This window comes from Dermacentor variabilis, chromosome 3, assembly GCF_050947875.1.
Source record: "Dermacentor variabilis isolate Ectoservices chromosome 3, ASM5094787v1, whole genome shotgun sequence".
Classification (NCBI taxonomy): Eukaryota; Metazoa; Arthropoda; class Arachnida; order Ixodida; family Ixodidae; genus Dermacentor; species Dermacentor variabilis.
In genome coordinates this window covers 122,152,054-122,176,017 of record NC_134570.1, presented here as the reverse complement: position 1 = coordinate 122,176,017, position 23,964 = coordinate 122,152,054, and the positions used below count along the sequence as shown (strand labels likewise).

Sequence of the window (23,964 nt, the reverse complement as noted above, 5' to 3'; positions counted from 1 at the left end):
GCACGATTAACCGTACGTTCAGCGACGTTCAACTGCAGTGAATGCTGTATACCGACGGTGCACAGCGAACCGCCTCGGCCGTGCTCGCATCGCAGCTGGCGGCGCCGCAAATAGCAGATGTTTTCTTCTCCGGCTGAAATTATTGCGAGGAGGGGGTAAAGAGGCAGCAACGGTAATAAAACATTGCGGCTTGGGAGCGCACGTCGGCTCGATCAGCTACAGATTCGAAGTGAATCGGAAAAGGCTTATAGCGACTGGTGGCAAGCGATCAGCGGCGTCGAGGCTGTAGTGCACAGTAGTGAGGCTGCCGGCGACGCGAGAGCGTAGCCGCGACCACTCGCTGACCACGTCGCTGTGCCGTGTGTGACGGGCAGACCTCGCCGTCTGCCAGCAACGCCGGGCGGTCCGCGAACTGCAAACGGTGAGTGGCCGTGTCGCTATAGCGGGGACGCGCCGCCTTCAATTCCGGCGCCGTGGACACCAGAATTGAGCGGCTCCAACGAAATCAACGTCGCTGTGCTTACGAAGAAACTGTCATTTGCGTCTGGAATATGCACAAGTGGAACGAGTGATCATTTGTTTGAATTCCGACAGCGTTTATAGCTTCTTTTCACTCGTAAATTGTATTTCACTGAAACAGCTGAACCGCCGTTGTCAGGTGCAGTTTTCTCAAACTAGAAAATCTAATCTATGCAGTCCTCGCCCTTTTCGAGTTATTTCGGTCAAGGAGTTCTTACAGCGAGTCGATCCTTTTGAAAACGTCTACGGCAACACGCGAGCGGTGGTGGACGCTTGCTGCTGCTGTTGCACGGCTCTAATGCAGTTTTCTGCGCAAGACATTTCTGGGGCGTTTTTCGCTAATAAATTCGTCCTCGGTGATCGTAGCCTCTTCACTGTTTTGAATAATCTCACTGAGAGAAAGAAAAAAGGAAAACAGGCCGACCTCGCTAAAGTTACAGTTTCGTAAAACGTAAAAATGTGCTCGCTGCGGCCCCGCAAATACCGTAACCGCCACACGAGCGCCCTCGACGGGAAAGAAGACTACGACGGCCAAAAGAGCAAATGGTGAGGCACAGTCAGAGCATGTGAATGATCCCCGAATCCAATCACTTGAGGCGGAAAATTGACAGCTCAGCTAGACGCGAACTTGCAGCGCTTAACGAGGCCTTAAATAGCATTATAGGGCAAATCTCAAACCGCCATGACGATAAAATTAAAGCACTAGGCCTGCTTCCCGACAAATCCAAGCGTAAAGCTCCCAACAGCCTACAACAACAACAAAAACAACCCAGAACCGGTGAGCGAGACAGAAGACGAGGATCAGATGGCGGAACTTAGCGAAGCCCCAGCTACAGATGCCGATCTTCCTGCCAAAATAAAGAGCAGAGGTAAGCTTGCTTCCACAGAAAAGACCCTAGGACGCATGGTGGAAATGATCTCCGAGATGAAGACGAGATTAACTCAACTAGAGAGACCCAAAGCCCAAGCTAAAGGCAGGCTTACGGTGTCGGCAGTACAAACTCAGGCAAACCCGAATCCCGAAGGTGGGGCTAAAGAGCTAATTGATCATCCTCAGTAGGCAAAATAGCGAACGCGGACAACAACAATCTGAAAATCTGGCAGTGGAACTGCGCAAGTTTCCAGAGGCGCAAGGCCCCATTTGGACAGCTTATCAGGTCTATTGCGGACAAGCCGCAAGTTATGTTGTTATAGGAAACGCAATGTAGAGCAGAAATTGCTCTCGCCGGGTACCGCACGGTAGCATACAGGGGAGAAAAGGGCAGAGGTATCGCACCCTAATCAGAAAGAACATATCGTTCGTTGAGCACGAGGTCCCCGCGTACAAAGCGGGCCTCGAGGCCCAGTTAATAGAGGTCGTACCCAATAGAACAATCAATTCTAACGTTTTCATTCTCAACGTGTACAGCGCACCATAGGATAGGAAAAGAGACTTCAAAACATCACTACGCACCGCGTCTAGGGCGGCGAGAAACACGCCTCTCGTTGTGGCGGGTGACTTTAACGCCACCAATACGGAATGGGGGTAGGGTTATAAATGTGAACAAGGGACGAACTAGGTCTTCAACGCTCCAGAGCTCGGCTAAATACTAGTCACAGACCTAAGGCTCCCTATCAGATCCGGTAATTCGGTATGTCGACATAGGACCCCCGATCTCACCTTCCTCTGAGGTATCGAAGGCACGTAAGACAACCCCCAGGAGGGGCTAGGCAGTGACCATCACATACTCGAAATTCTGTTGCGTGTCAAACCCAGACCGCCCGCGAGATATGAGTATGTGGACTGGGACCTTTTTCGAAAAATTAAAAATGAAACAGTCCCACCAGACGCGACGTATGAAGATCTGTTAGAGAATCTCAACATGGCAGTTTAAGGAGAAACCAAAGAATCATTACGGATCTGGAGGCTTCCTAAAATGGGCTGGAGACTCGCTCACCTTCAAGAGTCAAAACACGCTCTCTCGGCCAGGTGGAGGAACCAAAAGCCTAATCGTAGACTCAGAGCCAAAATCGCGCGTCTTAACAAGGAGATCGAGTCCTATTCAGCCCAGCTCGCCCGGCAGCAATGGGATGAGACGTTTACCGAAACGGACGGGCGTATGCAAAGAGGTAGCAAATGGAGCTTATTGAAAAGTCTCCTCAACAATAAACAGTGTAAGGGCACCTTTAGCCTTGCGACAGATAGGCTCATAAAGAAGCAAATCGCAATCGGTCTCAGGGAAAGGGAATTAGCCAACAACTTAGCACATACTTGTCTCCCCCTTGCCAAAGACGGCGATGGCCCGGTAGAGCGTGTAACCTACATGGACTCTCGGCACCTGATCTAAACGAACCCTTCACCGTGTCAGAGGTCAGACATGTTCTCTTCAATCTAAATGGCAGATCAGCCCGGGACCCGATGGAATCACGAACAAACTCCTCACGAACCTAGACGATAGGGCAATCGAGATAGCCGCGGCCGAAATTCATGAGGTATGGAACACTGCGCAGGTCTAGGTAGATTGGCGTACAGCAAAACTGGTATTCATACCCAAACCAGAAAAAACACCCACATATTGATAACCTGCGCCCAATTTCCCTTACGTCATGCATCGCCAAGGTTGCGGAGCACGCGATACATAACAGGGTCACTGAACATTTTGAAAACAAGGAGCTCTTTAGACACATCCTAATCGGCTTTAGACAGGCGCTGTCCACACAGGACGCTATGCTTTTGCTTAAGAGAGCAATCTTTGATAACCTTACTTGCGACGTGAGAGGGATCCTCGCACTGGACCTCTCCAAGGCCTTCGACAGGGTCGCGCATAAACACATCTTGACGGAGATTTTCTCTCTTAACCTGGGTCAGTGGTTTCATGACTACACCAAATCTTTCCTCGCGAATCGCAAGGCACACCTCCGACTAGGCAGGGCCTCGGGAGTACCCCACGAGCTAGACACCTGCTGCATCCCGCAGGGCTCGGTCCTCTCCCCACTCTTATTCACTATAGCCATACACAAGCTCTCCACTCACCTCGATGCAATCCCGAACGTGGGTCAGGCCATCTATGCGGACGACATCACGATCTGGGCGCCAGGCGGCTCACTTGCCATGCTCGAACACTCGATACAAAGCGCGTTGGAAGCCACGGAAGACTTTCAAACACGGGCCTTGAACTCTCCCCAGCTAAATCATAGCTACTGTTATACCGACAGTCCAGACAAGGGGTCAGAAAACCTTGCTCCTCTGGAAACTCTGCCGATAGAAATTCGAGCTAAGAGTGGACATCCCATACCGAGGACGGACTCCGTCAAGGTTCTAGGCCTCCTCATTGATGCCAAGGACTGTCACTCGACGGCCCTCAACAGGCTCACTGGTCAGGCTAGTAATGTCCTAAGACTTGTAGTCTTCGTCCCAAATCGAAGAGGTGGTCTCAAAGAGGACAATCTGCTCAGAGACTATCAGGCATTCTTCCTGAGTCATGTTATCAACATCGTATCTTACCTTAATTGGGGTCAGGCGGAAAAGGTCAAACTCGTCTCCTAATGAGAACCGGTCCGCAGTCCTCGAGCACCGAGCAGCTGCTGGAGCTAGGACTGAACAACACCATCGATGAGCTAATATAAGCTCACACACCGGCTCAAGTAATGAGACTATGATCCACTAAGCCAGGGATCAAGATTTTAGAAGAAGCGGGTGTCCAACCGAAACATAAACTGGCGACCAAAGTTAGCTTGACCCGGAGAACCAGAACTCGCATCATGGCTGACCCTGTCCCGCGAAAGATCCACCCAGTGCACAACGAGGGTAGATTGGCGACAGTCAAGTCCATCCTTAAAAAGATCAATCAGCAGAAACTAAATGTCCTCTTTGTTGATGCTGCCAGATATGACAGTGGGGATAAGTTCGCTGTCTCGGTTGTAGACGCGGAGGAGGGGGGGGGAACCTGCTTAATGCAGCCTCTGTCTATGTGAAGTTTGCCCATTTGGCGAAGAAAGTGACGATCTCACTGGTTCTTCACAGCTCAAAATCGTCTTCGTCTATCGTCTTCTAGCGCACGGCGGTTAGATCCTTCTCGTCCGCCCTCGTGTCTGAACAGGCGAGCAGTATTACGAACAAAGCATTTCAAAGAACTCGGGAGAGCAGCGAAGGAGTATACGACATCTCGTCGTTCCCAGCCCATCTAGATGGCTCAGTTAACCCGCTAAAATGTAATCCTAAAGAGCAGGCCCACCGGAGAGCGCACGATTTCACGTACTGTGCTGTCGCCGGTAGCCAGGCTTGGAACGAGGTCAACATCCACAAAGATCCATTATGTACTTTCCAAGAAATTGTATCGCATTATCGACTGGGCAGGAGGACATTTCCACCCCCCCACCCCGAATTGAACAAACATCAGGCTAGCACACTCAGACTTCTGCAAACCCGTTCCTATCCCACTACACGGTCCCTTAACAGGATAGACCCTGACCACTCACAGTAGTGCCCCAAATGTGGTCATGACTCATGCTCTTTTGAACACCTGCTCTCGTTGCGCCCAGCCCTTAAAGGGACCCTGAAACAATTTTGACGATTTTGTACAAACGTAGTGAGTCGTTAGAGTAGGTCCTTCTGATCATTAATGGACGCATCTAAGTGCTCCACGTAAAGCGTGTAATTTATTATGAGGTGTTAAAAATCCACATCGCTGCCGATCGCAGCACACTGCTCGGCGGAATTTTCAGCCGCCCCTACCCATATGACGTAAATCACCCAATTGACGTGAGTAGGCGAGCTATCCAATTGGCTGCCCAGGGCGCGCCATCGATAATTTTTCCACCTTTATGGTGAACAAATGATGTTCGTAATAGTTGGATTGTTAATTTGTTTCTATCAAAAGAAAGTAACACAAACAGAATGCACAAGAACAATTTCTCACTACACTTAAGCACTTCCGGCACACCGCAAACGTCGTCTGCTTCTGTTACAACGTGCTCCATTTTGACGAGAGCTCCGTGGTCAGAGTCGGTCTCAGTCTTTTTGCGAGCACCATGATTCGACTTTGTTGCGTTGTGGGCCGCAAATGTAACGACTGGCAATACGTCAAGCTGTGACATCGTGCCCCTCTGCAAGGCAGCAGACAAGCGGACTGGCTGCAGCTCATCGGACTGGCGCTATCCGGTCGGCGCCAGGATTTGCGCGTTTGCGGCCGTCACTTTACACCGGAGGATTACTACCGCGCTGCTGCGATACTTGAAAGACACGGGACTTTCTGACAAATTGTGACTGTACACTCTGTGACGTAGGACTGTACGGTGACACTGCGTAAGACAAGGAACGCCTTTGCGGGCTGCGTGACAGCGCCCACAGAAATAGTTCGCGTGCACGTGCGTGTGTGTGCTTAGGTTTTTTTTCCCTTTTTTTATCCTTCTTTCTTTCTCATCTATTGCATCCCCTTGCCCCTCCCCCAGTACAGGGTAGCCAACCGGAGTAATCTCTGGTTAACCTCCCTGTCTTTCCTTTGCCTTTCTCTCTCTCTCTCTCTCTACTACCGCAATAGCCTTTCGCGAGTCCGGTATTAGGGTAAACGCAAGCGCAAGGGGACATGGCCTGGCCGTTTCACCGTGCCGTTTAACGGGATGAGCAGAAGTGCAAATGTGAATGGTCTGCACGGTGTAGCCACCTGGTGGCACAGAGCTCAACCACACGCAGTAGCAGTCACGAAATGATTTCTTCTTTGCTGCTGGTGTGAATTTTTCGCAGGATTGTAATCATCAACACGTTGTTTTTGTAAATGTTTAAAATGTTCCACGTTTGGTTAGAGCAATATGAGCGCTTTGTTTGGCTGGTTAAGCTCTGCGCCAACAAGTGGCTGGACTGTGCAAACCAATCAGGCCATAGAGTCTAATGTAAATATAACCAACTCTAGAGGAAAAGCTGGCCCGAAAAAGTGGGAATCGCTAAGGCGCCGCCCTGTTGCTACTAGTCAATGTGGCCAGCGCAGTTACTATTGAAATAGTTGAAAACAAGTGCAGGTCCACTTATGATTTGTCATTTAAAAACGTATACCTGGTGGCTTTATGAAGGTGATGCGTTAATAAGTTTACAGAAAGTACTTGCTAAGTGCGTGACTTATGCGAATCACGATGTACGCATTCATGCACTAAAGCATGGCGTGAATTTCGGTATCGAATCTGTTTTTTGGACGCGTAGTAGCTTCGTACATTTTAGGTTTGACATGTGATCGCGCGACATCGGAAGCTGTGGCACATCCATCCCTTTTGTGCCACCCAAGCCCCGAATCGCTCTGGCGTATACCTTCACATGTAAGTAAACGAATGTATCTTCTTGTTCAGAACATCACGCGAGTAGACAGCTCTCGTGATGCATGACAATCGTTTGAGAAGCGTCACAGTAGAGCATTTTTTTACATGCGGAGTGGTGTTTTATTTGCAGGTTTTCCTTCGGTAGGGAATTGCTGGACAGGTGGACCAGTGCACTGGAATTGTACTGGCGAATCTACAAGCAAGTCAGAATCTGTTTAATTGTTGCATATTGAACAATCATGCTTCTACAAAGGCCACAGCAGAAAAACAGCTTTATGCCGAGTATTTCTGTGTCAGGAAGCAATAAAGAGGCGAGTGCCTAATACGGACGAAATCGAGTGCATGAACCTACATATTGATAGCGTAGGCGTTTTGTTAAATGTGCAATAGTTTCAACACTTCCTTGCATACCATTTCATGTGTCACATCTTTTCTGGTCACAAATGTGTGCAGCGAATCTATTTGCATGAGCAACTACGGGCCTGTGCGACCGTTCACTTGCACTTGATGCTGAGTCTTTTACATGCATCCATACACTGCAGATATGCATATCAGGTTCCTACGAGCATTTTCAAAATTCAATTATTTTAGACAACACGCACATATGCGATACCGACATAATCTGAAATACCACTAAGCAGCTGGGAAAAACATTTTTGTTGAGTATACTCGCAAGTAAAATAAGTAGATCATGCGGACAGCTCCAGCTCATTTTCCTTAAATCAGTGTGCACAAGGGGTACGCAAAACTATTTTTTTTTCGGGCACCGATTATTTTGCTGTATAAGCAAGAGAACCTACCACATAAGTGTAACATATATTGTACGTCACGCTAATATGTGTTTTTATTTACCAAGTGAGATGAGTTACTTTTATGGCTCGTTCAGTCAAATCACACTGCAAGCTGCATTCATCAAGGAATAAAGCTGGGCAAGTTGGTGTGTCATCATTATTCAAAAGACTAGCGCAAAATGCGCTAGTCTTTTGAATAATGCATTCATCAATCTTCTATTGGATTTTGCAAATGTTTAATAAGACATGTTTCCTTGTTATGCAGATATGCAATGGCAATCCCTTCTATGTGTTTCAAAGGTAAAATTTAAGCTCTAAATTAAAGAAGACATTTCTAGTCAGAAACAACAAGCAAAAATGGTGAAGGCATAGTGTCAGAAACGCAAGGTACAAGAATTATGAGAAGTGTCGAATGATTTTAAGGAAATAATGGTATTTGAAAATGCAACACTCTTTAGTGGAGGTCAAGCAAGTCAATATAGGTAGAATACTGCGCAAAATTATGCGAGTAATTGGATAGCAAACAATGGGTCAGGAAATGCGTTGTTTTTCTGTAAAACAAAAACTGATGATTGTCATTACATGAGTCAATTTAGCATCATGAGACTGCTGCTTGGTAAATTCAGAAACAAACCAAAAAACAAGCCACGCAAAAATAAAAAAGAACAATTTAATGATGCTCTTTCCACACTGGGATAAATGAAAAGAAACGGATCACATCTAATGTGGATATTTCAGACACTATGTGAAACACTAAAGGAAAAATTCAATTTCGAGCTATGGCACTTTCCGCATAGATGTGGGGGGCCTTGTACCAATAGTGATAGTTACCACTGCATTTAGAAATTGAAATCATTCATGCAGACAAGGATGATTATATTTTTGGCTACTACTTCAAATGCCTCCACCAAGTGTTACAATGCTACACGCAGCCATACTAAGGATCTCACAGCAACACCTGCATCTTTCAAAACTTTTTAGGCAAGAACCGAGCAAGAAGCAGACATAAGAACTGCATTTATTTTCAGAATTACCCACTTGAATGGCCTTTTCTTTTTTTCTTAGGCGATGCCTACGCCTAGCCACAGCAGCTCCATCATGCAGACTCCGCAAGCCAACAGGTCATTGAGGCAAATGCAGGTAAGAGGCAAGAAGCAATAGCACTAGTATGGGCAGTCATCCAATTTCTTTCGTTCTCTTGCGTTTAGGCAGCCAGCACACCTCGAACAGCCACCTTGACTGTGGGTGTGTCACCCAAGTCGCCAAGGAAGCAATTGAGGGAAAGCTACAGACAATGTAAACAGCCACTTCTCCGTGTAAACGATACACTTTCTCTCAGATGACTTCTACGCCTCGCCGTGCCAGCTCACCTGTGCAGACTCCACCAATAAAGATGCCGCGGAGGCACGTGCAGGACAGAGGCAAGAAGCAGTGGCACTGGTGTTGACATTAACTCAATTTCTTTCTTTTTCTTACGCTGAGGCAGCCAGCACACCTTGACTGCGGGTGTATCAGCAGATTCCTGTTGTGCATATACTCATAATAAACTTCTGTAAACTAGAACTTGATAATAAACTTGAAGGCAAATGGGACATTGATGCATTGCTTTTTTGAACATTTAGTGTACACATACATGTTATACTTTGCAGTGCTACAGAGCGTATTTTGAAGCTTCCCTCTATATTTTTCACCTTTAATTACGTGTGTGTTGCGTGGCCCTCAATACTGCAGTTTTTGTTGTAGCAGCTAGCTGCTTTGTCTGTGTATTGCACACTGGATTATTGTGATATCCACATGTGCAAAAGGCCTATGCTTCTCTCACATATACAAAATAAGGTTCTGTGTAGTTCTCAGTGTTACAATAAAAAATAAAAGTAACAATCCGATCGTGGAACTGCGTTTATTACAGTAATTCATATAATAGTTATTGACAAGTTGACAACTTGCAATGGTCAATCTGTCCTGGGAAGGAACGGTATGTATACATACAGAAAAAAGAAGGGGTATGTGTGTGTGTTTGTAGGGGGGGGAGGGTATAGGATTAGGGCGGTACGAAAAAAATGTACCAACACCGTCCTCTAGACCCATTCCTCTAAGGTACCGTAACAAAGCGTATTATGCATAAAGTTCATGCAACTAACTCTGATATTATACATACGCCTGCCGACGGGAGCTACACATGCCACGACTCGCATTCGCGACTGCACCGGATTCCTCCATATTATTCTGGTTATTAGTGCTCACTGCACCGAGGCAAAGGATAGATCATCGGCGCAGGTGCCTTTAAAGTATTTCGACCTTGCGAGACACCACTGCGCGTGCCAGGGGAGCTGTCCGTGCGAACGCTCCCTGGTACACACCGGCCTCGGCGGCCCCAACCTCCGGACCGCCCTGATTCGAGCTTTGGTCCCCCCATTGCCCCTTGGGTGCCCTGGAGATCCTGCGCCGCCTGCTTTATTATAATCTGAGGTGTTCTCCTGAGACTCGTTTGTCGGTTACATGTGCCCTACCAGCTGGATCAGTACCTGTAAAGAAAAATAACCCGATCTATCGTCGTGACTAGAAAAGCACCCCGCAACGAAAAAGCGCGCAGCGGCTTCTGCAACATACCGCGCCCGTGCGAAGAGAATTACGGAACGCGAACGAGGAAGAAGTAAAGAAAGCATGGGGAGCTATGCAAAAAGGGAAGGCAGCTGGGGAGGATCAGGTAACAGCAGATTTGTTGACGAATGGTGGGCAGATTGTTCAATAAAAACTGGCCACCCTCTATACGCAATGCCTCATGACTTCGAGCGTACCAGAATCTTGAAAGAACGCTAACATAATCCTAATCCATAAGAAAGGAGACGCCAAGGACTTGAAAAATTATAGACCGATCAGCTTACTGTCCGTTGCCTACAAAGTGTTTACTAAGGTAATCGCAAATAGAATCAGGAACACCTTAGACTTCTGTCAACCAAAGGACCAGGCTGGATTCCGTAAAGGCCACTGAACAATAGACCATATTCACACTATCAATCAGGTGATAGAGAAATGTGCGGAATATAACCAACCCTTATATATAGACCGTTTTTTCGTAGGCGCCGCCATATTGTGAACGCAGTGGCGCCGCCTCTGAGCAGCGCCACTGGCTTGGGTGAAAGCGGTCTTTTGCATGCCAGGTATACGCTCGGTGGTAGGTTCTGGCGTTTGTTTTCGCGGTCGTGCGGTCTGTTTAAGTATGACGTGCGTCTTCTACGTGGTAAACGGTTCTGTGAGACGTGCTGAAGTGGTTTAAGCCGTCATGGCCGGAATTTCTGCTGGCGTTGAGGTGGACGGAACACGCAGCGCGATGTGCGCGCGCATATTTGAGCGTACGATCAGCCTCGGAGATCAATTGTGTATTTCCGAATGTTCCAATCACTAATGCGACCAAATTGCAGTACTCTCCGCTATTTCTAGGCTGCGGTTTAGGAGCCATGAAACATACTCGACGACCGTAACAGCGTGGGTACCGTTCTGCTACGATAGGAGCTGTGATGTTATACTGTGACAAGCGTTCAAACTGGTCGCTGCAGGTTGCATTGCGTGACTACTTGGTTCGATGGACGAGGTTTCCGCCCCTGAATAAAATAGTTTTGGCAAGTAATAGCAGCATACCTTACAGTCTGAATTAAGCTTGTCCAGCAAAGGGACTGTTTAGGAACTGCGCGAGCGTCCTAAGCAGTGGTAGGTGCTGGATTACACATATCTTCGTTCTATATACCGCATGGTCCAAGCATACCGCATCAGCGGTTATATATTCATGAACGTTGTGCTGCGTGACTATGCGAGGTCGTATTGCGGCGTTAGCCCGTTTTCTCTTGCTTTTTCGAGAAAGACGATGATAACCAAATTTTTCTTTCAGTTGTGTTCGTTCCGTTCTCTACGACGCACTCACACGTATTAATTATTTATTTATACACGTACCTCACAGGCTCAAACTGGAGTATTGCGTGAGGGGGGGGGGGGGTAGGAGAAACAACATGTAGCGAAAACAGGAGCAAAAAACATAGCTAACAACAAATCAAACAAGTGAAAAAAAAAAGAAAATTGAATCGAATAATAATATTTGGGGTTTTACGTGCCAAAACCACTTTCTGATTATGAGGCACGCCGTAGTGGAGGACTCCGGAAATTTTGACCACCTGGGGTTCTTTAACGTGCACCTAAATCTAAGCACACGGGTGTTTTCGCACTTCGCCCCCATCGAAATGCGGCCGCCGTGGCCGGGATTCGATCCCGCGACCTCGTGCTCAGCAGCCCAACACCATAGCCACTGAGCAACCACGGCGGGTCAAAAATTGAATCGAAAGACGCCGAGCAACATCAAGCAAACGAAGAACAACAACAACACTCTGGACGATCAGAAACGCGCATGGCTCATCGAACTGCTGCAAAGAACTGCAGACGCATGTATATTTATAAACTGCTTGCAAGGATAGAGAATGACAGTCAAGTGACATGGTACAAAAGAAACGTATGCGCATAACTACGGAATCAATTTTTTTTTATGTTTCTCTAAACGTGTCCAGATTATTAATTTCAACAATGTGGCTTGGAAGATCGTTCCAAGCTGCTATTGCCAGAGGCAATGCAGATTTCTTAAATGCATTTGTGTGTCCAAAAACACGTGTGAAACTGTGTGCGTCATATAAGCGGCGAGATGTGCGAAATGGGCGGGAAAGGGGTAATGTAGTTGCGTGTTGACTGCGAGTGATTTTGTGCAGCAAGCAAAGCAGAGCTATCGTCCTTCTATAGATTAAAGAGATGGGATCGATAGTGATTTCTTTATCGCAGTTACGCTAGAATGCCTACTGTAATCTTTCGCGGTGAAACGCGCGGCACGGTTTTGAACAGATTCGAGAGAACTTATTAAATATTCCTGATGTGGCGACCAGATGGTGGAAGCGAATTCGAGCTGAGGACGAACAAAGGTTCTGTACGCTATTTCACGAGTGGCTGAAGGGGCTTCATGTAGGTTTCGTTTTAGGTAACCAAGTGTGCTAGATGCTTTTGCTGTAACATGTTTTATATGCGCCTACCATGATAAGTTTGTTGTAATATAAATACCGAGATATTTTTACAAAGGGGTGACAGTGACAGCACTGTTATTAAGCGAGTAAGTGTAAAGAGAGTTTTCTTTCGGCTGACAGTCATTAATTTGCATTTTTTTCTGTATTTAGTGACATTTGCCATAGCGTGCACCAGTTTGTAATCTTATCTAGATTTTTGAAGAGCGATGTGGTCGTCGGGTGTCTTAATTTGGCGATAAACTACGCAATCGTCAGCAAATAATCTGATTGCTGATGTTATGTTGGATGGCAAATCATTTATGTAGATGAGAAACAATAGCGGACCCAGCACGCTACCTTGAGGTACACCAGATGACACATCGGCCAAGGAAGAAGAATGATTGTCAGTAAACGTAAACTGTTTGCGGGATGTGAGGAAGTTCCTTATCCACGATATTGTAAGGCTGTCTAAATGTAATGATGATAATTTGGCTATTAATCTAGAGTGGGGAACGCGATCAAAGGCTTTGGCAAAGTCAATAAGTATACTATCAATCTGGAAACCATTGTCTATGTACGTGAATAGCTCGTTAGTGAATTCGATCAGTTGAGTCTCACAGGAAAGTCCTTTCCTAAAACCGTGTTGCTTCGGATAGAAGAAATTGTTAGCTTCTAAGTGCTGCACAATAGTAGATGCTATCACATGCTCTAGTAGTTTACATGGAATGCTTGTTAATGATATGGGTCGGTAATTACTTATCTTACTTTTATCGCCCGACCTAAAGATGGGAATGATTTTCCCGATTTGCCAGTCACATGGTAGTTCCCCTGTGGCTAAGGATTGCTCAAGAATGCGTGATAGAATGGGGGCTGTATATGTGGATGTATGCTTTAAAATTTTATTATCTATACCACCAACGCCGACTGAGGTAGAGACCTTTAGTTTCTTAATTAGGGATGAGATGCCGGAGGCATCAATCTTTATTGGTGCCATATAACTGTAGTTTACGTCTGTGATTGCGGGAATGGTAGAGTAATCTTCGCGCGTAAACATCGAGATACAAAATTATTAAAAGCAACTGAGGATTCTTTTGAAATAGGTGTCGTCTTGGAGTGAAATTCGGGTCGAGTCTTTTCAAGGGGAAATCACTGCCAAGAATTTTTTAGGGTTATTTTCATCATGGATTGGAGGTCATGTGAAAAGAATTTGTGCCTAGCGCTACGAATGTTACAGCAATAATCTTTTTCGGACTCTTTATGTTTTAACCACGCCACTGCGTTCCTTGCCGCTTAGCAATTCTGAACAGACGTTACTTCTTATTTTTTAATGAGCATAGCGTCCTGTGATACCATGGTTTTGAACTATTTACCCGGAAGTGAATTAGTGGAATATAAGCATGTGTAAGCTGCATTAGTGTTTCCTTAAAGAGCTTCCAGTTTTCCTCAACAGGTCAGGAAACAAAATTACATATGAACGAGCTGTAGAAATTCTCCAAACCTATGTTGATCGCAGTGAAATCAGCCTTCTTATAATTAAATATGCGCTTAGGTGTCGTAGTCCGTTTGTATAAGGGTAGTTCTATTGTGAGGTTAACGAGTAGATGATCACTAAAACCAGGCATCAAAGAAGCTGATGCAACTGTTTCAGGGATGGATGTGAAAACGAGGTCAAGAACATTATTGCCACGAGTGGGTTTCTGAATCATTTGCACTAGAGAAAAGTCTAGTGCAAGCGCTACGAAATCGTTGGAATGTTGGCAGGGTGACGTTAGGTTAGCCCAGTGAATTTAGGGACAATTAAAATCACCAAGTAAGAATAAGTTAGCTTTAAAATATTTCGTAGTAATTTCGCAAAGATTTTCATACAGATAAGACGTGAACGTTTCTGTACTGTCTGGTGGTCGATAAGATATTCCAAATACGTTCTTTGAATGCGAAGATGGAATGCAGACCCAGGTTATTTCAAGTGGGTTTGAAATTTCAAGTGGAAAGGCAGTAATGTCTTTTTACGGCTATCTATACCCCGCCGCCCCTTCTTCCGTCCCTGTCTTTACGATAGATGCTGTAGTCAACTGATGGTTGTAAGACTTCGTCATCAGTGATATCGGAGTGGAGCCATGTTTCTGTGACTAGTAGAATATCACAATTGCTGTTTTCTAGATGCGAGCAAACTTCGACACATTTTGGGAGTAAACTGCGCATATTCGTGAAAGATATCGAAATCTGCGCTACTTCATTATGGACACTTGGATTACGAGGTAGATAACAATCAGATGAGACTGCCGGCCTTTGAAACTGCTATCTAGATGATTGAATAGCACTGTCCGTGTCAGCGCAGTAAGTGAACACGGTATTCTCTGTGTGCAGTTTATCGACGGCTAGTTTAAACGGCACATTTTTTGGACTTCGCAAATTCTGTTAACTTTCTTCTGGCTACTCGTGTTTGCAATAAAAAGTCTTCGCGCACAGCAAAATTTGTATTTTTGAACTTATAACCTTCTTCTATTACTCTTTGCTTATCCTTGAAGAAGGTGAATTTAGTAATAATCGGTCTACATTTACCCACTTGATATTTGCCAAGACGATGCGCACGGTCGACTTGCGAACATTCGATTGTAACACCAAGCTCTTTTGAACAAATATCAATGACTGCCTTCTGACGCTGACCATGTTTCATTGGAATCGTCGGGGATGCCAAGAAAGAGGAGATCACATCGCCTTAGCCGATTTTCCGTATCATCGCATCTTGATTCAATAGTCTTAATTTGCTCAGATATTGAATTAATAGCTTCAGGCGAGCGGAGTGGCAATGCACTTTGTTCTTTTTTTTCAGCGATGACGTGTCAACCTCAAGAACACTTATTCTTGAAGATAGCTGTTGCAGTTCCTCGTTGACAGATGCTTGCCAGTGCTTAAGTGCGGGTAAATCACTACGCATATCTGCCTGCCCGCTCTCAATCCTTGTTACGGTTTCCAAAACAGTAGTTAACAATTCTTCGGTAGAAGGTCCTGGATTTGTCTCGACATCGCCAGATAGAAGCAGAGCCATTTTTTTAACACACATTGCTACACAGCTGCTACAACGCTTACTCAAGTTAGATAGCTCAGTGGGGCACAACACCACGAATAGGCAACGGTTGCTACTCCGAACGGAAAAACAATCAAGGTATCTAACCTGAAACATTATTAAGGGCGAGTGCGCCATTCCTGCAGCGGTGTTGTGCCCCAGTGAAGTGCTTGCCGAGGAATCCTTATGTAGACTGAGGCCACGATTGATAGCGGAAGCGGTAGATGTAGATACAGGTTGCCAGCTAACGTGGGAAGTCCGGCCAAAAAGCACTGGTGGCGTCCAATAGCCGAAAAGTTCCGCGGGAGGCCAGCTTGATGATGCATCCGCAGTGCATGCAGTAGCAGTCATTGAAGCTGCCGGGCACGCAGCCACGGGCACAATCGTCAGCACGGCCACCTGAAACATTATTAAGGGTGAGTGCGCTATTCCTGCAGCGGTGTTGTGACCCCGGAAATTTTGTCCTAAAAAAATAGGCATCGCATTCTTTTTATGCGATCCCTCTAATGTATTATGGCTGCATACAGGCCAAAAAGGCAATGCCGAAGCGCTCAACTTACATATGTATCGTGCTGGTTAACCAACCGCACTGATCGCTGATTTGAGCTGCGCCATCGGCCTCATGCAGGAAGGCTAGCGTAGGCATATGGTAATTTGAAGCATACTAGGCTTGAAATGCGCGAGAACAATGTCGTTGCATCACAAACATTTGATAGCGCCTGCCGCTTAGATGTTTCGTGGTTGCCTTAGGTTGGCTGTGCACGAGCATGCGCTCTTATGCTTTGTTTTACTCCCTACGTCAAGCGATCAGATAGTGAGCAGATTTAGAATTTCATGCTGCTAATACAGAGACACCGGTTTTCTTTGTTTAATTAATACCGATATAAGCAACATAGTTCACAAGACATACACACACCGCGGCTGATAAAGCGCGTCACATTTTTGCGCCCCCGAGAGATATTGCTTTTGTTAGTAACTCAAGGGACCAACTGCAATGCATGCTCACTGATCTGGAGAGGCAAAGCAGAAGGGAAGGTCTAAAAATTAATCTGCAGAAAACTAAAGTAATGTTTAACAGTCTCGGAAAAGAACAGCAGTTTACGATAGGTAGCGAGGCACTGGAAGTGGTAAGGGAATACATCTACTTAGGACAGGTAGTGACCGCGGATCCGGATCATGAGACTGAAATAATCAGAAGAATAAGAATGGGCTGGGGTGCGTTTGGCAGGCATTCTCAAATCATGAACAGCAGGTTGCCATTATCCCTCAAGAGAAAAGTGTACAACAGCTGCGTCTTACCAGTACTCACGTACGGAGCAGAAACCTGGAGGCTTACTAAGAGGGTTCTACTTAAATTGAGGACGACGCAACGAGCTATGGAAAGAAGAATGATAGGTGTAACGTTAAGGGATAAGAAAAGAGCAGATTGGGTGAGGGAACAAACGCGAGTTAATAACATCCTAGTTGAAATCAAGAAAAAGAAATGGGGGCATGGGCAAGGCATGCAATGAGGAGGGAAGATAACCGATGGTCATTAAGGGTTACGAACTGGATTCCAAGGGAAGGGAAGCGCAGAGGGGACGGCAGAAAGTTAGGTGGGAGGATGAGATTAAGAAGTTTGCAGGGACAACATGGCTGCAATTAGCACATGACCGGGGTAGTTGGAGAAGTATGGGAGAGGCCTAAATTTACCCTGCAGTGGGCGTAACCAGGCTGATGATGATGATGAACGAGGAATCTGACCACAGCTTCGAGCTCCTAACTCGTAACCTCGTCGAGTGACACTCCTGCAACAGGCGTGACCGCTGAAAACCGAATTCCGCCGGAAACTTCAACAGGATCTTCCTTCGGTTGCATAACTGCCACCTGCACGGCCAACATCGACCACACCCACACCATCCCGCAACATAGAATAAAGAAGCAACTTATAAAGCACAAACACACGGCTGCACGCACATAACATCACTACACTACAAGCGGGACGCCGCTACGTGGGCTACGTGGCTAACTGCTAGAAGTTATCGGTTGCCAGATTAAAACTAACTACTGTCGCCAAGTCTAGCAAGCATCACAGGAGCTGGCAACCTCATCGCGTAGTAAGATGGCGGTGCTCTTGCGGTTCCCGATTTCAATACATGGGTAGCCACCTTAACATGGGCCCTATGATTAGCTTGTCCTCTAGAGTCAGTATATTACCTCTATGGATCAGGCCTCTCACGTACGTCTACGCTAAAGTTCCTTCATCATCTTGAGTTTATGCCTCCAGTCATCTGTCGAAACGCCCAGCTCGCCTGCGGTTACCGGAATACCAGGCACGTTCGTCGCTGCGATAGAATGCTCGCAACGCACGCTGCTCTGATAGCTCTCGCTTGGGGTCGACTGCCAAGCAACTAGCGGAGAGTTTGGAGAGGTGGCCGAGCAAGTGACCATTGCACTCGCGGTGCCAGACGGTCGGAGAGACAGTGTGCATTGGGGCGAGCTCCACCACTGGAAAAGCTGGCGCCACCGTCGGCGTGACGTGGCATGAGTGATGACGTTGACACAGCGGCCGCTTCGGCTGCTTCGGAAGTGAGCTGAAAACGAAAGTTTAAAGTCCCACCTGCGCCGCGGTTCTGATTAAGTGGTGAGGCTTTACCGTTTTGGGTGTCTGCTTGACAACATTTGAAAGTACTATAATAGGTAGTGGCTGCCTTTGGAGGCGTGCAGCATGGTAGGCTACTGCTCGGTACCGCAGTGCCGGACGTACGCAACGGAGCCCGGTGTCAGCCTTATTCACACGTAGCCGCAAGACAAGGAGCTGCATGAAGCTTGGCTGCCGAAACTTAGAACCGGCAGACAGCCATTGGCTACAACTCGGGTATGCAGCAAGCACAGACGCGATGAACATTTCTGCTACGGCGCCGGGACTGCGCGATGTTCGGTGAGTAGCAGAAAACGTGCACTGAGGCGCTCGCCCGCGTCCGCTGCCTGGCTAATGTCAGGACGGTTTGGTCTATGAACTTGTTGATGCTAGATACTGGCAAGTTCACTGGAACGGAGAGGGAGCGGTAAGACGCACATTAAAGAAGGGCATGGCATATGGTCATGTTTGTGTTATGAATTAATGCACCGGATTACAAAAAAGAAGCAGAGGGAAATCGCACGCTGAGAAGACCGATAAACATACAGTGCGACGCAACTTGAGAAATAATATTGAAATGTCCAAGAATTTAGAAGACAAAAAAAAAGTTTGAATCGTCGCGACGGCACATCACAGTTGCCGTAGGCGTCGAAGTCTCTATAACGAAATTATTTTTGAACAGTCCTGATAGCGTCCACGCAACAATGGTTGCTAGTGTACTGTCGAATGCGCGTATTCTGCGGCCTAAAGCTCACGGCACGGTGCGAAAACGCGCTCACAGCGAAAGCAAAACATCGTGCGCGGACATGCATGCAAACGCGCAGTCAGTCGCTGTGAACCCGTGCGATCGCTGCAATGAGGCTTCATTCTGTTATGTCCCATTTGTTTACACAGACAACCCACTATCAGAACATATTTCACATAGTTTACTTTCAGCGTTTGCCTATCTTTCACGCAAGAAGCCGGTTCGGGAGGCTCCATCACGGCGACCGCGCATAGTGGCGTTCACTGTATGTATTCGGTAAAGAGATATCGTCTGTAAACGATTCTGTGCTTTCAGTTTGCCTTAGATTATTATATCGACAGTCAAAAACTTCCCTCGTTTTGAGAGTACTTACATATATGTCCAGAAGGGCTGCCGCGTGGTGTTTTTATTAGAGAGTTTTAGCTTAGGGGACGCAAGCGGCTTGCGTACGCAAGCCGCTTGCGTCCCTTAAGCTAAAGCTCTCTATTGAGCGCCGTAAGCGAATTCAACCTGTGAGGAGCGCGCCGCGTGATCCCTCATACTACGCAAGGGAGGCGCTTCCGACAGATAGCGACTCCGTTAACTCCTCGCCCCCTATTATATGACTCGCCCCGCGACTTTATTTCAATGTATGCGGCCCGTGCGCTACTGCTCCCACAGAAAGATCTGTGATGTTATTTACAAGGTACATCGCCATAAGGCGCGAGAAAGCTATGATCCGCCACGACTGACAGCACGAGAGCCGCAGGTGCGAGACAGTATGTCCGACACAGCGGTCGTCAGTGCCCGCTGCTTCAGCTATTTTACAGCGCCGGCAGCTCAGCGTCCGAGCGTAAACTTGACCCCACTACGCAATGCCGGCACGCCTAGGGAGACATGCCTACACAACACGCGCTAGGAAACCTCCTCCGTAGTGCCTAGGCAGAGTCATATCATTGAATAAAGAACCAACAATATTCAAGGAGCAAAAGCACCCAGATTTTCTCTCTCGCGACATGCCTACACAACACGCGTTAGGAAACCTCCTCCGTAGTGCCTAGGCAGAGTCATATCATTGAATAAAGAACCAACAATATTCAAGGAGCAAAAGCACCCAGATTTTCTCTCTCGCACCCGCTTTTACTCGCGTCTGCGCGCAAACAGCTGGCGATCCCTCAAATGAATGTTTCATAAACGACCAGAACGAAGCTTATGAATTTAGGCGCTTTATTACGAGCTGCGGACGCATCGGCATGGGCCCTCGGCCTCGGATAGACGGCCGGCGAGCTAGGCCTACACAGTCTCCCAGCGATCGCAAGCTCGCCTGGCATGCTCGTTCGCTTCCGTCGGCGCCAATAAAATCAAATGTGCTGCAATTTAAGCGTGAGATAACTGTGTACATGTTGTGCCGACTAACATAGGCGCTTCGTTATACGAGCTGCAAGCGATCGTGTCACAAGCGCCACCGGTGTCGGATTCTATGGCCGAGCGAGCTATGCCTGCCGGCTCCTATAGCCATCGGCGGCTGTCAAAGGAGCCGTTACAGCTAACGCGGCCTTGCGGAAACACGTCTACAGTGCTTCCATAGGCGTGTTTATATTGTCATCGTTTGTTTCAAACAAGAGAGCTGTGCAAATACGTTTGCTTTCACTTTCTGTTCGAAGTTATGCAGCATTCCGAACTTCCACGCAGGGGCGCCGGTTCTGGGCGGAGCTACCCGCCGCTCGCTCATTCGTACCATGTGTTCCGAATCGTCGCATGCGGCAAGTCGCACACGACGCGCCGTACGACAGATCGCACGGAAAATCGCACCATGTGTCTCCCGTTTTAGACCAGAAACGACCACCTCGCCGCCGCCGGCGCCTTGAAACGTAGTACGTGCGGGTGGCGTATGGCGGCGCAACGGTGAGAACACGCTGCCCGCGCCTCCCGCGCTCTCGGACAGCGCTTGAGTGATCGACATCACGTTTTCATGGCGTCGCGCATGTAGTATCTGTGTGAGCCGTGTTGATTTTGAGAAATTTGATTATACTCGCTGACATTTCGCGAAATGTACTGACAGCTCGCACGTATGACTTGTGCATAGCTGCTCGATCGGTGCCAATCATGAGCCGGGACAAGAAGGTGAAGCGGTCAAAGACCGGTAACGATGTCTCCAACTCCAGCTCGGGGCCGGTGAGTTGGGTGTCTCGTAGCAAAGTATACGGTTGCTGTATTCCTGTCACCGCTGAAATTGCCGTTTTCGTTTGCAATCAGTAATGCTGGTGTTAGAGGTTGCGCACTGAAATCGCTTCTCTTATTGTACTAGAGATACGCTTCTGTTACAATCCAATCAATGCTAAGGGTAGCTATGATGTCCAGATCGAGAACCCCGCCGCTTCTAACATGCAGCAACAGCCTACAATGTACCACCGCGTTCTCCGACTGCATCTCCTAGAGGCTATTCTATAGCGTGGTGCTCTAATTGAGGTACTGTAGAGACGTATGTTGAGGCTAGCTCTCTGTCTCTAATATGCTGCAAGGGTGTTGGTTCGGGGCAGCTTGTCTCGTACTTTGGTTTTTATGCGCAGAGGAACCAGAGAAAGTTGCTCGGTTCTGCCGTGGCGTACGTGCTACACCACATCACTCCAAGAGTGTACGTCCTGTAGTGCTGAGGGCTGTGCTCGCGGATAACTTTCTGTGGTTATGAAGGGAAAGCTACGGAGGCAAAGCGCACGCAAGTGAGAGCGCTTCTGAAAAGAGTCCCGCGTTTTAATCCACGTTCGTTTAGGCTGGGGAAGACAAAACGTTAACATCTTATTAGCAGTGGTTAAATAAGATAGAACACACCACTGAGTGTAAATGTTTGCTTATTTTGCGGCTTTTCTCATCCGTGCCTGGGGAGAAGCGAAACCCTCGCACGTGGAAGCTACGTCGATTCAGCGTCTGTTCCTAACAACCAAAAGCACTGTAAAACGCTGGCGGACTATTCGGCACGGTAACGCATGTGCACCAGCCACGCGTCCGTAGCTTTCCCTTCTAGCCACGGAAAGTTGTCCGCAAGTATAGACTGCTTTCAACACAGGGACAATCTGGTCATCTAAAACACATATCATGGTGATAATACTCGAAACATTAGGGAAAAACTGCGAAAACCGTCGATAATGATTATCAAATAAAGCAAGTGAATGAACGCACTAGAAAATTATTTGCTTTATTAAAGCATTGATGTTGTGGAAGGCATACGTTGGTTACAGTGAAGATAATTAGGTACCATTTGTTGTTTCATTGCTTTCTTAGAGTATAGAACCATTAACCAGTACATCTCTAGCGGTATCATAGGTGGACAGCATGTCCAAAGTGAAGAGATATCAAGGTTCCATAAGTGCCCCGCAACTCAGTTGCACTAGAGTGGGCACCTTTCGCGTTGGTGCTTTTGTATTTGTGTGGACCACTGGCTTCCAATGCTAAGCATCTTAGTCCTATCATGAACTTGCAAGACTTGTAACTTGTAATCTTCTGCTCCAGTACATTTGTTTATACGCAGAGCTTGCCTGAAGCATATATGTACTGGTAGGGGCAAACCTTGCACATAGAGTACACGCCAAAGATGAACCGAAGGTTTTAGTTTGCTGCGAAGCAGATCTCTTTTTATTTTATGAGTTGATGCTGCATAGCACCCACAATGTAGCCAATAAAAACATGGTATCATTACAGTTCTTATTAGCGCAACAAATCCAGCGGGTTGTGCTGTCGCACACATATGGCAGCAACATGCGGACACCATGGATAGAGGAAGTGGCAGGACATATAGCACAGACGATGTGCTTGGCACCCCTTGGCCCTCACTTACATTCTTACCTTTTTTTTCATTCGCACGTACAAGCACCCATTAATGCTTGTATTCGTGTCAACTCACACTGATCAGTACTCCTGTTTATACTAACGCCAACTCACACTCGCTACACATTAACCAGCACTCATCTTTGTACTCCCATACACCCACACTCACTGGCACTCATTCTGCTTCATGCCCCTGTCCAATCATGCCTTTCGTCACTGCTCACACTCTATCCCACATCTGTGGAATCAGTGTGTAGTGAATATGATTCTGAAGCCGAGCGAGTATGTATGCCAACCTATGGAAATGAAATTGCACCAACTGGATTTGCTGTTTGCTACAATACTTCCACTGATGCCACTTGTGGCCCCTCTTTTTGTGCAGAATCTCCACATGGACTACTTCCAAATAGAGGAGGAAGAGGCAAAGACACGCGACCCACAGGATGACGAGGCTCTCTTCCGGAGGACCTGCAGCGAGATTCAGGCAAACATGAGGAAGATCCTCGAAATGAAGCTGCAGCGGAGATCCGTGGTATAAGTGCAACACTTTGACACTACAGTGGTGCCTCGCTCAGTGATTATTTCACAGAGGGAACCCAGTTTCTCTCGATCAAATAGGACGTGTCTGCGCATAAGCACGCCTGCGTATTTCCTAGGCCACCGTTCTTCCTCGCATAGCCTCTCTCTCTCTCTCTTGTCAGCTCATCAGAAATGTGCTGAAGAAAAAAACAAAGCCAGGTGATTTTGGCTCGGTTCTTTGCTCCTGGATATTTGAAAAAAACACCAGAAAGGGACATAAAAGTTCTTCACAGCACTGTCTTTTGCCTAATCTAGCTGAATGAGATTGACTCAGACTGAACTGAGAACTCTTTCTTAAAGTGCAGATGGGTGTAAACTCTGTTGTAAATAGTCTACTTTTGTCCATCCTCCACAACCTCTCTCCAGATCTATCCCGGCCGTGGCGGCCACATTTCGATGGGAGCGAAATGCAAAAACACCCATGTCCCATGCATTGGGGGCTCTTTGAAGATCAAAATTAATCCAGAGCCCCCACGACGGCGTGCCTCATAATCATATTGTGGTTTTGGCATGTAAAACCCAAG

General features: G+C 47.1%; 1 protein-coding gene across 3 annotated transcripts in view; it reads left to right on the top strand.

Annotated features, from left to right (window-relative positions):
• Positions 1–245: 245 nt before the first annotated feature.
• thoc5 (THO complex subunit 5) overlaps positions 246–23,964 on the top strand; it is a 78,566-nt gene continuing 54,847 nt past the window's right edge. Inside the window, exons 1-2 of one of the 3 annotated variants that reach the window (XM_075686289.1) lie at positions 246–421; positions 23,244–23,393. In XM_075686289.1, coding sequence (XP_075542404.1) covers positions 23,253–23,393 — 141 coding nt within the window. In that variant the 5' untranslated portion in view covers positions 246–421; positions 23,244–23,252. Of the gene's footprint in view, positions 422–20,988; positions 21,215–23,243; positions 23,394–23,964 lie in introns of those variants that run through there. The other 2 variants (XM_075686287.1, XM_075686288.1) reach the window with 2 other exon arrangements.